Raw genomic sequence first — 13,631 nt, 5'->3', positions numbered from 1 at the left:
GTTATATTCTTGTATATAGGAGCAGTATTATTGTAGTTATATTCTTGTATATAGGGGCAGTATTATAGTAGTTATATTCTTGTATATAGGGGGCAGTATTATAGTAGTTATATTCTTGTATATAGGGAGAAGTATTATACTAGTTATATTCTTGTATATAGGGGGCAGTATTATAGTAGTTATAATCTTGTATATAGGGAGAAGTATTATACTAGTTATATTCTTGTATAGGGGGCAGTATTATAGTAGTTATATTCTTGTATATAGGGAGCTGTATTATACTAGTTATATTCTTGTATATAGGGGGCAGTATTATAGTAGTTATATTCTTGTATATAGGAGCAGTATTATAGTAGTTATATTCTTGTGTATAGGGGGCAGTATTATAGTAGTTATATTCTTGTATATAGGGGCAGTATTATAGTAGTAATATTCTATTATATAGGGGGCAGTATTATAGTAGTTATATTCTTGTATATAGGGCAGTATTATAGTAGTTATATTCTTGTATATAGGGGCAGTATTATAGTAGTTATATTCTTTTATATAGGGGGCAGTATTATAGTAGTTATATTCTTGTATATAGGAGCAGTATTATAGTAGTTATATTCCTGTATATAGGGGTAGTATTATAGTAGTTATATTCTTGTATATAGGGGCAGTATTATAGTAGGTATATTCTTGTATATAGGAGCAGTATTATTGTAGTTATATTCTTGTATATAGGGGCAGTATTATAGTAGTTATATTCTTGTATATAGGGGGCAGTATTATAGTAGTTATATTCTTGTATATAGGGAGAAGTATTATACTAGTTATATTCTTGTATAGGGGGCAGTATTATAGTAGTTATATTCTTGTATATAGGGAGCAGTATTATAGTAGTTATATTCTTGTATATAGGGAGCGGTATTATAGTAGTTATATTCTTGTATATAGGGGGCAGTATTATAGTAGTTATATTCTTGTATATAGGAGCAGTATTATAGTAGTTATATTCTTGTGTATAGGGGGCAGTATTATAGTAGTTATATTCTTGTATATAGGGGCAGTATTATAGTAGTAATATTCTATTATATAGGGGGCAGTATTATAGTAGTTATATTCTTGTATATAGGGCAGTATTATAGTAGTTATATTCTTGTATATAGGGGCAGTATTATAGTAGTTATATTCTTTTATATAGGGGGCAGTATTATAGTAGTATATTCTTGTATATAGGAGCAGTATTATAGTAGTTATATTCCTGTATATAGGGGTAGTATTATAGTAGTTATATTCTTGTATATAGGGGCAGTATTATAGTAGTTATATTCTTGTATATAGGAGCAGTATTATTGTAGTTATATTCTTGTATATAGGGGCAGTATTATAGTAGTTATATTCTTGTATATAGGGGGCAGTATTATAGTAGTTATATTCTTGTATATAGGGAGAAGTATTATACTAGTTATATTCTTGTATAGGCGGGCAGTATTATAGTAGTTATATTCTTGTATATAGGGAGCAGTATTATAGTAGTTATATTCTTGTATATAGGGAGCAGTATTATAGTAGTTATATTCTTGTATATAGGGGGCAGTATTATAGTAGTTATATTCTTGTATATAGGAGCAGTATTATAGTAGTTATATTCTTGTGTATAGGCGGCAGTATTATAGTAGTTATATTCTTGTATATAGGGCAGTATTATAGTAGTAATATTCTATTATATAGGGGGCAGTATTATAGTAGTTATATTCTTGTATATAGGAGCAGTATTATAGTAGTTATATTCTTGTATATAGGGCAGTATTATAGTAGTTATATTCTTGTATATAGGGGCAGTATTATAGTAGTTATATTATTTTATATAGGGGGCAGTATTATAGTAGTTATATTCCTTGTATATAGGAGCAGTATTATAGTAGTTATATTCCTGTATATAGGGGCAGTATATAGTAGTTATATTCTTGTATATAGGGGCAGTATTATAGTAGTTATATTCTTGTATATAGGGGGCAGTATTATAGTAGTTATATTCTTGTATATAGGGGCAGTATTATAGTAGTTATATTCTTGTATATAGGGGGCAGTATTATAGTAGTTATATTCTTGTATATAGGAGCAGTATTATTGTAGTTATATTCTTGTATATAGGGGCAGTATTATAGTAGTTTATTCTTGTATATAGGGGGCAGTATTATAGTAGTTATATTCTTGTATATAGGGAGAAGTATTATACTAGTTATATTCTTGTATAGGGGCAGTATTATAGTAGTTATATTCTTGTATATAGGGAGCAGTATTATAGTAGTTATATTCTTGTATATAGGGGGCAGTATTATAGTAGTTATATTCTTGTATATAGGGGCAGTATTATAGTAGTTATATTCTTGTATATAGGAGCAGTATTATTGTAGTTATATTCTTGTATATAGGGGCAGTATTATAGTAGTTATATTCTTGTATACTAGGGGGCAGTATTATAGTAGTTATATTCTTGTATATAGGGAGAAGTATTATACTAGTTATATTCTTGTATATAGGGGGCAGTATTATAGTAGTTTATATTCTTGTATATAGGGAGAAGTATTATACTAGTTATATTCTTGTATAGGGGGCAGTATTATAGTAGTTATATTCTTGTATATAGGGAGCTGTATTATACTAGTTATATTCTTGTATATAGGGGGCAGTATTATAGTAGTTATATTCTTGTATATAGGAGCAGTATTATAGTAGTTATATTCTTGTGTATAGGGGCAGTATTATAGTAGTTATATTCTTGTATATAGGGGCAGTATTATAGTAGTAATATTCTATTATATAGGGGGCAGTATTATAGTAGTTATATTCTTGTATATAGGGCAGTATTATAGTAGTTATATTCTTGTATATAGGGGCAGTATTATAGTAGTTATATTCTTTTATATAGGGGGCAGTATTATAGTAGTTATATTCTTGTATATAGGAGCAGTATTATAGTAGTTATATTCCTGTATATAGGGGTAGTATATAGTAGTTATATTCTTGTATATAGGGGCAGTATTATAGTAGTTATATTCTTGTATATAGGAGCAGTATTATTGTAGTATTCTTGTATATAGGGGCAGTATTATAGTAGTTATATTCTTGTATATAGGGGGCAGTATTATAGTAGTTATATTCTTGTATATAGGGAGAAGTATTATACTAGTTATATTCTTGTATAGGGGGCAGTATTATAGTAGTTATATTCTTGTATATAGGGAGCAGTATTATAGTAGTTATATTCTTGTATATAGGGAGCGGTATTATAGTAGTTATATTCTTGTATATAGGGGCAGTATTATAGTAGTTATATTCTTGTATATAGGAGCAGTATTATAGTAGTTATATTCTTGTGTATAGGCGGCAGTATTATAGTAGTTATATTCTTGTATATAGGGGCAGTATTATAGTAGTAATATTCTATTATATAGGAGCAGTATTATAGTAGTTATATTCTTGTATATAGGGCAGTATTATAGTAGTTATATTCTTGTATATAGGGGCAGTATTATAGTAGTTATATTCTTTTATATAGGGGCAGTATTATAGTAGTTATATTCTTGTATATAGGAGCAGTATTATAGTAGTTATATTCCTGTATATAGGGGCAGTATTATAGTAGTTATATTCTTGTATATAGGGGCAGTATTATAGTAGTTATATTCTTGTATATAGGAGCAGTATTATTGTAGTTATATTCTTGTATATAGGGGCAGTATTATAGTAGTTATATTCTTGTATATAGGGGGCAGTATTATAGTAGTTATATTCTTGTATATAGGGAGAAGTATTATACTAGTTATATTCTTGTATAGGGGCAATATTATAGTAGTTATATTCTTGTATATAGGGAGCAGTATTATAGTAGTTATATTCTTGTAATATAGGGGCAGTATTATAGTAGTTATATTCTTGTATATAGGAGCAGTATTATAGTAGTTATATTCTTGTGTATAGGGGGCAGTATTATTGTAGTTATATTCTTGTGTATAGAGCAGTATTATATTAGTTATATTCTTGTATATAGGAGCAGTATTATAGTAGTTATATTCTTGTATATAGGGAGTAGTATTATAGTAGTTAGATTCTTGTATATAGGGGCAGTATTATAGTAGTTTATATTCTTGTATATAGGGGCAGTATTATAGTAGTTATATTCTTGTATATAGGAGCAGTATTATAGTAGTTATATTCTTGTATATAGGAGCAGTATTATAGTAGTTATATTCTTGTATATAGGAGCAGTATTATAGTAGTTATATTCTTGTATATAGGAGCAGTATTATAGTAGTTATATTCTTGTATAGGGGGCAGTATTATAGTAGTTATATTCTTGTATATAGGGAGCTGTATTATACTAGTTATATTCTTGTATATAGGGGGCAGTATTATAGTAGTTATATTCTTGTATATAGGAGCAGTATTATAGTAGTTATATTCTTGTGTATAGGGGGCAGTATTATAGTAGTTATATTCTTGTATATAGGGCAGTATTATAGTAGTAATATTCTATTATATAGGGGGCAGTATTATAGTAGTTAGATTCTTGTATATAGGGCAGTATTATAGTAGTTATATTCTTGTATATAGGGGCAGTATTATAGTAGTTATATTCTTTTATATAGGGGGCAGTATTATAGTAGTTATATTCTTGTATATAGGAGCAGTATTATAGTAGTTATATTCCTGTATATAGGGGTAGTATTATAGTAGTTATATTCTTGTAATAGGGGCAGTATTATAGTAGTTATATTCTTGTATATAGGAGCAGTATTATTGTAGTTATATTCTTGTATATAGGGGCAGTATTATAGTAGTTATATTCTTGTATATAGGGGCAGTATTATAGTAGTTATATTCTTGTATATAGGGAGAAGTATTATACTAGTTATATTCTTGTATAGGGGGCAGTATTATAGTAGTTATATTCTTGTATATAGGGAGCAGTATTATAGTAGTTATATTCTTGTATATAGGGAGCAGTATTATAGTAGTTATATTCTTGTATATAGGGGGCAGTATTATAGTAGTTATATTCTTGTATATAGGAGCAGTATTATAGTAGTTATATTTTTGTGTATAGGCGGCAGTATTATAGTAGTTATATTCTTGTATATAGGGGCAGTATTATAGTAGTAATATTCTATTATATAGGGGGCAGTATTATAGTAGTTATATTCTTGTATATAGGAGCAGTATTATAGTAGTTATATTCTTGTATATAGGGCAGTATTATAGTAGTTATATTCTTGTATATAGGGGCAGTATTATAGTAGTTATATTCTTTTATATAGGGGGCAGTATTATAGTAGTTATATTCTTGTATATAGGAGCAGTATTATAGTAGTTATATTCCTGTATATAGGGGCAGTATTATAGTAGTTATATTTCTTGTATATAGGGGCAGTATTATAGTAGTGTATATTCTTGTATATAGGAGCAGTATTATTGTAGTTATATTCTTGTATATAGGGGCAGTATTATAGTAGTTATATTCTTGTATATAGGGGCAGTATTATTGTAGTTATATTCTTGTATATAGGGAGAAGTATTATACTAGTTATATTCTTGTATAGGGGGCAATATTATAGTAGTTATATTCTTGTATATAGGGAGCAGTATTATAGTAGTTATATTCTTGTATATAGGGAGCAGTATTATAGTAGTTATATTCTTGTATATAGGGGCAGTATTATAGTAGTTATATTCTTGTATATAGGAGCAGTATTATAGTAGTTATATTCTTGTGTATAGGGGGCAGTATTATTGTAGTTATATTCTTGTGTATAGGAGCAGTATTATAGTAGTTATATTCTTGTATATAGGAGCAGTATTATAGTAGTTATATTCTTGTATATAGGGAGTAGTATATAGTATTATATTCTTGTATATAGGGGGCAGTATTATAGTAGTTTTTCTTGTATATAGGGGCAGTATTATAGTAGTTATATTCTTGTATATAGGAGCAGTATTATAGTAGTTATATTCTTGTATATAGGAGCAGTATTATAGTAGTTATATTCTTGTATATAGGAGCAGTATTATAGTAGTTATATTCTTGTATATAGGAGCAGTATTATAGTAGTTATATTCTTGTATATAGGAGCAGTATTATAGTAGTTATATTCTTGTATATAGGAGCAGTATTATAGTAGTTATATTCTTGTATATAGGAGCAGTATTATAGTAGTTATATTCTTGTATATAGGGTACAGTGTGAATGTAGTTATATTTTTGTGCATACGGGGCGGTAATATGGTGGATACGTTCCTTTAACTTACCCGACTTCTTTTTCAGTATATATAAAGTGCATTATACCAGGTAGTGACACGGAGTACAGCCCCCACCATCCCCGATAGTCAAAATTATTTAACATCTGACGCAAGTAACATTAAAACTAAAAGTTCTTTTTAATGATAATAACGATTGGTTTTGTACTTTGAACCAAGACCTATTTGACGACTAGAATAATATACTTGCTTTCTTCTAAAAGCAGCGCCACACCTTTCCATTGGTTGTTTGTGGTATTGCAAGTCAGCCCCAATCACTTTAATGGAACTGAACTTTCATACAAGACACAAGTCATGGTCGGGTGCGGTGCCGGGTCTCGAGGAAAGCTTCCATGTTTTTCTAATAGTTTGGTACTTTCCATATAGTGAGACTTGTGCTGCTGCTTCTGCTCGTTTCCTTCCGCAGTGTCCCCTTGTGTTGTGTTATCTCTTCCTCTAGATCTCCGCTGCCTCTTTCTTCACTTTTCTTAATCTCTCCGTTTTCTCTCTTCCTGACATTGAGAAATTAGAGCCATATGTAATGATCATTGTAATTGTTCTCGTGAAGGTCGTCTTATTAGTGGATATAGTAATAGTATTGGAATGGATTCCCTGGTACTGAAGAGCGGGTGAAGAACTTCTCCGCAGGGATTCGAACATTTCTATTTTTGCTATTTTCTAGCTGCAACTGTTAAATATTCTTAGTAAAATCCCATAATACTCCGGTAGAATGATATAAATATAAAGGGTCAATACTCGGCAGAGTGAAGATTATTGACACGTCCTGTTATTCATTGTGCTGACTCTTCGCTGCTGTGTTCACCTTCCATTAGAAAGCTTCATATAAATCAGGGTTTCCTGTCGATCACCACAAATATGACCACCGAGGAGTGTCTTCAATATCTACAGCTCCTACTATGGGATGATGTGAAGCCTTCATGAGTTACAGCGACTCACGGGATGAAGATGCTTCAGTAGTATACGGCGCAAGATGTCCAATGGAACGCCAGTCTCGTTGTCCTTGTGTCGTGTTGTCATCTATAAGACGTTGACCGTGTGTAGATGAGATGACCGTTCATGACTGAGGTTGACATCGGCCAAGAAGTGAACAAATGAAGTTCTGGAGATTCTCTGCTTTATCTTCTTGTATATAGATGAGGTCCATCTTATGGCAGTCGTCTCTAGGTCCAGATGGAAACCTTTTTAAGAGAATCGGCACTTAAAGGGATTGTCTTGTTAATACAACCGCTATCCACCAGGACAATTTGGCACTCGTGAGGCGTTCATGTATTACATCTGAATGGCCGCCATATCATAATACATTTCACTTGTAGCTGCCGGACAGGGCTTCCCCTGACAACATTATCTGTGTGCCAGAAATCAAACCGGCAGCGATCAGCTGATCGCTGTGGCGGCTCCTATGTGATCGAGGTGGTCTCTGATGGGACACCCACTTTAGGGTCAATTTCAGAGGAAGCCAATTATCTTATCTTTATTTTTTTGGAGTGTGGGATGAAACTGGAAAAAGCAGAAGAAACTGAAGAGGAAACGGGAAGAGCGTACAAACTACAGAGATGATATTCTTGGTCGGATTCGAGCCCAGGACCCCAATGTTGCAAGGCAATAGATCTGTCCACTGACCCCGCGTGCTGCCCAAATAGATTAACGAGGACGCTATTTTACGGAGTCGTTTCATACACGTCTACTAGGTTTCGTCTCGTGATGAGTGGATGAAGTCATTTTCGGATCGGATTTGATGGACTGCATTTTTTTCTAGCGCTCCCGAAAGGCGAGGGATGACCCCAGTAGACTTGTATCAGTCAATGATCCCTTCACAATTAGATTTACTCCAGTTTATTCTGCTGATAATGTTCGTACCCAACAGAGAACACGTCTTACTGGAGAGGACACGACCTGGAGACTTTATACGAGCGCTGAGATTGTGAAGTTAATTGGTTATACAGCGGGATTAAGGAGCTAATAACAGAGAAAGCAGAAAAATGCTAATTGCTTCAAATGAAATGGAGAGATGTAGCCGGTATTCTGCGGATTTATTGTCCCTCAGCGTCTCGCTCTCTGGGCTAGAGAGGAGTTCAGCGGAATGTGAGCAGAGGTCGTACGGCGACGTCACAACAATGGTTCCTGGTGCTGCTGCAGAACCTCTTTAATACAGAGAGTTATACTGTGGTGTTTGCTGGATACCTCACTTGGGTATTTAGTTTATTGAGATCTTTAGGTCTATAATAGGATTGTGACGTGACATCACTTCTACGCTCTGCCTAATAATATTCAGACTTTCCGTTATTTCGTCTTGCCCCTCTGGTGGGCTGTGTACAGCGTCATTGGCGCCCTCTGTAAGACTCAATATAACCGGTGCCGTCCATTATGAGCTGCCGTCCAGGGACAAATCTTTTTGAAATTTTTATGTTGACCTTTTGGTGTATAATATTTTTTTCTTGCTGGGACATGTAATAGAACGACGTTGACGAAATCCGGTAATTACCACCAGTGGTGCCGCTCCGTGTTGTACTGAAGAGCCAAGGGACACAATATGCACAAGGGAATGTCGAAAATTAGTATGGATTTTCCATTCCCAGAAACAGCCACATGCCATACCTGTGCTAATCGGTGGCGCACATAAGGGGGTACCGGATATTTTAGGGGTGCATAGACATGAGATGTGTTTCCGGCAGTTCTTTCTGCCCTTTCCTGGTGTAGTCGGAGGCTCTGGATGATTTCGGCACTGCTTGTCCCCCTCCTGTCAGCAGACACGTGGCCAGCAGTAAGAGCAGTTTAACATTACTGACTCTTCCCAATGAAGAGCTCTGACACTGGGGTCAGGGAATGTTATATTTCTCTTTTATTAGGGGGCAGGAGGGAGCCGTCATGTCACATCTGGCGCTCTGCTACAAGCCCATTACTGACACTTCCAGCTTCCTCACATACGTTTCCTTATATCTGACATGTGAAGCTATAAAGGGGAATTGTGATGGACTACCGGATGCCATTAAACGTCACCAGAGCCCTTTTTCCTTCTGTGACTCTGTTTATTACCTCTGCGACACTTCCATAAAGGACTTCTTCAACATTGCGGCTTCATGAGCGGCTGACAGAAGCCGTGGGGACTCGCTTGGTTTCATCATATGCAAATACCACCTTAGGGAATATGAAGGGGCACCATCCATGAGACAGGGTGGGCACTTTTTTTCTGGGTCAGCGCTCTTCACTAACTGCAGGGGGCAGGATTTTTACAGATCAGGCATCCACACTGTCCCAGAAGACCAATCAGTAACCGATCCTCCTACCGGGGTCAGTTCACACAGAGTTTTTTGACAAGTGTTTTGATACGGAAACCGCATAGAAAAATGTGCCAAAAAACGGCCAAAAATGCCTCCCATTGCCCTATTTTCGGACGTTTACGTCTCTGACCTCCCATTGACATCAATGGGAGGCAGAGAAAGTGTATTCCTCTGCAATTTTTGCCCACGGCGCTCAATCGCCGCGGGCAAAAAACGCCGCGGAAATTCCAAGCGGAATTTTGAGGCAGATTGTCTGCCTGCAAAAAACTATGTGTGAACCCGGCCTTGAACGTCCTTCTGGAGGCTGCTCACAGTGGAGGGAGCAGCGGGAGACAGATAAGGGTTTTGTGCTATAAGGGTGGCACTGTGGGCCCTACTTGAGTATAATTCATATGGTCTTGACCGGAAGTGATAAAGATTGTGTGATCTGAGTATTTAAGGATGGGGCTTATAGCTGAAAACACTCCATCTGGTTATATAGACTAAATGGCCAAAAGTTTGTGGAGACCGCGCCTAATTATTGAATACAGTCGTTTGAGCCACAACCATTGCAGAAAATGGGTGCATAAAAAGCAAGCACACAGTCACCTGTAAGTCATGTTATCTGCTAGATCTGCCCCAGTCACTTGTAAGGGCTATTATGATCTGCTATCTCTGCCCCTGGCACCTGTAATTGTTATTATTATCTACTAGATCTGCCCCGGTTACCTGTAAGTGTTATAATTATCTGCTAGATCTGCCTCTGGCACCTGTAAGTGTTATTATTATCTGCTAGATCTGCCCTGGTCCACCTGTAAGTGTTATTATTATCTGCTAGATCTGCCCAGGTCACCTGTAAGTGTTATTATTATCTGCTAGATCTGCCCTGGTCCACCTGTAAGTGTTATTATTATCTGCTAGATCTGCCCTGGTCACCTGTAAGTGTTATTATTATCTGCTAGATCTGCCCAGTGACCTGTAAGTGTTATAATTATCTGCTAGATCTGCCCTGGTCACCAGTAAGTGTTATTATTATCTGCTATCTCTGCCCCGATCACCTGTAAGTGTTATTATTATCTGCTATCTCTGCCCGGTCACCTGTAAGTGTTATTATTATCTGCTATCTCTGCCCCTGGCACCTGTAAGTGTTATTATTATCTGCTAGATCTGCCCCGGTCACCAGTAAGTGTTATTATTATCTGCTAGATCTGCCCCGGTCACCTGTAAGTGTTATTATTATCTACTATCTCTGCCCCTGGCACCTGTAAATGTTATTATTATCTGATCTGCCCCGGTCACCTGTAAGTGTGAGGGTATGTGCACACGATATCGACAATTACGGCTGAAATTACGGAGCTGTTTTCAGGAGAAAACAGCTCCTGCATTTCAGACGTAATTGCTCGTACTCGCGTTTTGCGAGGCGTCAATTACGGCCGTAATTTGGAGCTGTTCTTCATTGGAGTCAATGAAAAACGGCTCAAATTACGTCCCAAGAAGTGTCCTGCACTTCTTTTGACAGCGACTTGTAAAATGACAGGTCGTCGGCACAATACGTCGGCAAACCCATTGAAATGAATGGGCAGATGTTTGCCGGCGTTTTTGAGCCGTGTTTTCAGGCGTAATTCGAGGCGTAAAACGCCTCCAATACGTCTGAAAATAGGTCGTGTGAACCCAGCCTTAGAGTATGTGCACACACACTAATTACGTCCGTAATTGACGGACGTATTTCGGCCACAAGTACCGGACCGAACACACTGCAGGGAGCCGGGCTCCTAGCATCATACTTATGTACGATGCTAGGAGTCCCTGCCTCGCTGCAGGACAACTATCACGTACTGAAAACATGATTACAGTACGGGACAGTTGTCCTGCAGCGAGGCAGGGACTCCTAGCATCGTACATAAGTATGATGCTAGGAGCCCGGCTCCCTGCACTGTGTTCGGTCCGGGACTTGCGGCCGAAATACGTCCGTCAATTACGGACGTAATTAAGTGTGTGTGCACATACCCTTATTATCTGATCTGCCCCGGTCACCTGTAAGTGTTGTTATTATTATCTGCTAGATCTACCCCGGTCACCTGTAAGTGTTGTTGTCTAGTGGAAACGTCTAGAAGTAACTTCAGCTCTGCTATGAAGCCGTAGTCCATGTAACGCACAGAGCGGGGCCGTCCTGAGGTGCGGTTTGTTTTATTTTGATTGACTTTCCTCCGTTCTATCAGTTACTACAGAGCTCCACACTGTCTCTGAAAGTGACATCACCAGGACTGTGTGGCAAGAGCTTCATTGAATGGGTTTCTATGGTCACTGCACACAAGCCTAAGATCACCCTGCACAATGCCAGGTGGTGGCAGGAGTGGTGTAAAGTGCGCCGACTCTGGAGCAGCGTATTCCCTGATGGAGGAATCTGGGTTTGGCGGACACCAGGAGGACACTACCTATCGGAATTGCATAGTGACTACTGTGACATCTGGTGGAGTGGCTGCACAGAGCCCTGAACCCCATACAACATCTTTGGGATGAATTAAAGGGTTCACTATGCATCCCAGCAGGGGTGACTCCACTCTTGTAACTCCCCATTTAGATACACAAACAGCATTTATAATTATACAAAAATTTCCTCCAGACCATCGGGTTCATTCATCTCCATTTTGAGGATCCGTTACAACTTTTTGTGTTTTAGCTTTATATATATATATACATACACGTATTCAATGTTTTCCTTTGTGTTTAGATGGATTAAGTTGGATCTAATATTTCCCATCTGAGTTCCCACGAGTTATCTCGATCTCCTATACAGGTGATAAATGCTGGATGACAATGACAACTACTAGCAGCCAACGCTACAGTGCCCATGAGTGTTGTCAGGGGGCCTTAATGGAAAATAAATTGTAAAGTTGCATTCGCTCTCTCCTGCTTCCACTCTTTCTGGGTAAGTGTCAGTTTTTACTGTAGTTCTTGCATTCTATTCATGAACCAGGAAGCTCAGCATGAACAGTCGGAGTCCTGCTGCAGTGCCGGAGACTGGAGGGAGAAAAAAAAGGAAAAAGTTCATGTAAATGGTAAGAAAAAAAAGCAAATGATAAAATAAAACCCCTGTTTGTCGTCGGTGGCTGTGATCTAGGAGGGGTTCCTACATATTGGGGCTCCATATTTCGCCATCCTCCACCACACTAAGAGTTAATGGTAATAAATACGTCCGGGCAGGATATTGATGAGAGGAGCGAGTAATTGTCAATTTCTGATGACGGTCGGTGGAGCTTCTGTAACCTCATCCATCATGGAGCCTCGTGCAGAATCTATACTTAGCGGCAGTGCAGGGGTTAATAGGAACTATTACCGGCTGCTGGATTTACACACTAAAAGCTCCAGCAATCGATGCGGAGTATGGATAATTGATCGACTTGTAATTGGTGGAGTTGAGTCCAGGATCAGTGTCTCATAGTGATGAATCTCCTGGGCCGTCCATCTATCCTGCATATTATACAGAACCCTCTGCTGCATCATCATCATCATCTCTCAGGGTCAGGGATGATGAGGATACTACTCCGCCCAGAATTCATCACTTTCTGATTACCCGCATGGTTTACCTTGCAGCAATCTTCTAGATTAAACAACCCGGGATCCATGAACCTCACATCTCCAGTCACTGACACTAAAAATAAAAGTCAGGTAGTCACAGCTCCGCCCATAGTAACAGAATGGCTCCCCATGGGTCTCTATAATGCTGGGGATACAATGTAATGTACCCTGTGTCTGCAGGAGGTGGGCCCTGACAGGCACCGGGAGACAGACGGCGAGCTGTGTAATTGTAGAGACGGGAGCCAGAGGTTACGAGAAGGTGGAGCAGGCTGCGGTGCAACAAGTCTCCCTGTGGCTCATAGTGCTCATAGTGCCAGTGAGGGACGGTGGAATCCAACAACCACTCGGGGCGTAGCCCAACCTTGGTGGGCCAGTTGGCGAATCTCACAGTCTCTATTGTTCAACTGCTTCATCTACTACGATCACCATCATCCATTCCACCCAAAGGCTCAATGCACACGAATCCGCAGCGTAATACAGAACCAGCACAGTC

At 37.6% G+C, this 13,631-nt stretch overlaps 1 protein-coding gene across 1 annotated transcript in view; it reads left to right on the top strand.

Annotated features, from left to right (window-relative positions):
- Window positions 1–12,451, top strand: part of ZC3H3 (zinc finger CCCH-type containing 3) — a 157,061-nt gene extending 144,610 nt beyond the window's left edge. Inside the window, exon 12 of the mRNA XM_075827927.1 lies at window positions 12,357–12,451. Coding sequence (XP_075684042.1) covers window positions 12,357–12,451 — 95 coding nt within the window. The remainder of the gene's footprint in view (window positions 1–12,356) is intronic.
- Window positions 12,452–13,631: the final 1,180 nt, after the last annotated feature.

Source organism: Rhinoderma darwinii, chromosome 5 (genome assembly GCF_050947455.1).
Source record: "Rhinoderma darwinii isolate aRhiDar2 chromosome 5, aRhiDar2.hap1, whole genome shotgun sequence".
In the NCBI taxonomy this organism is placed as follows: Eukaryota; Metazoa; Chordata; class Amphibia; order Anura; family Rhinodermatidae; genus Rhinoderma; species Rhinoderma darwinii.
The sequence above is the reverse complement of the archived record's forward strand: the minus strand, read 5'-3'. Positions and strand labels throughout refer to the sequence as shown.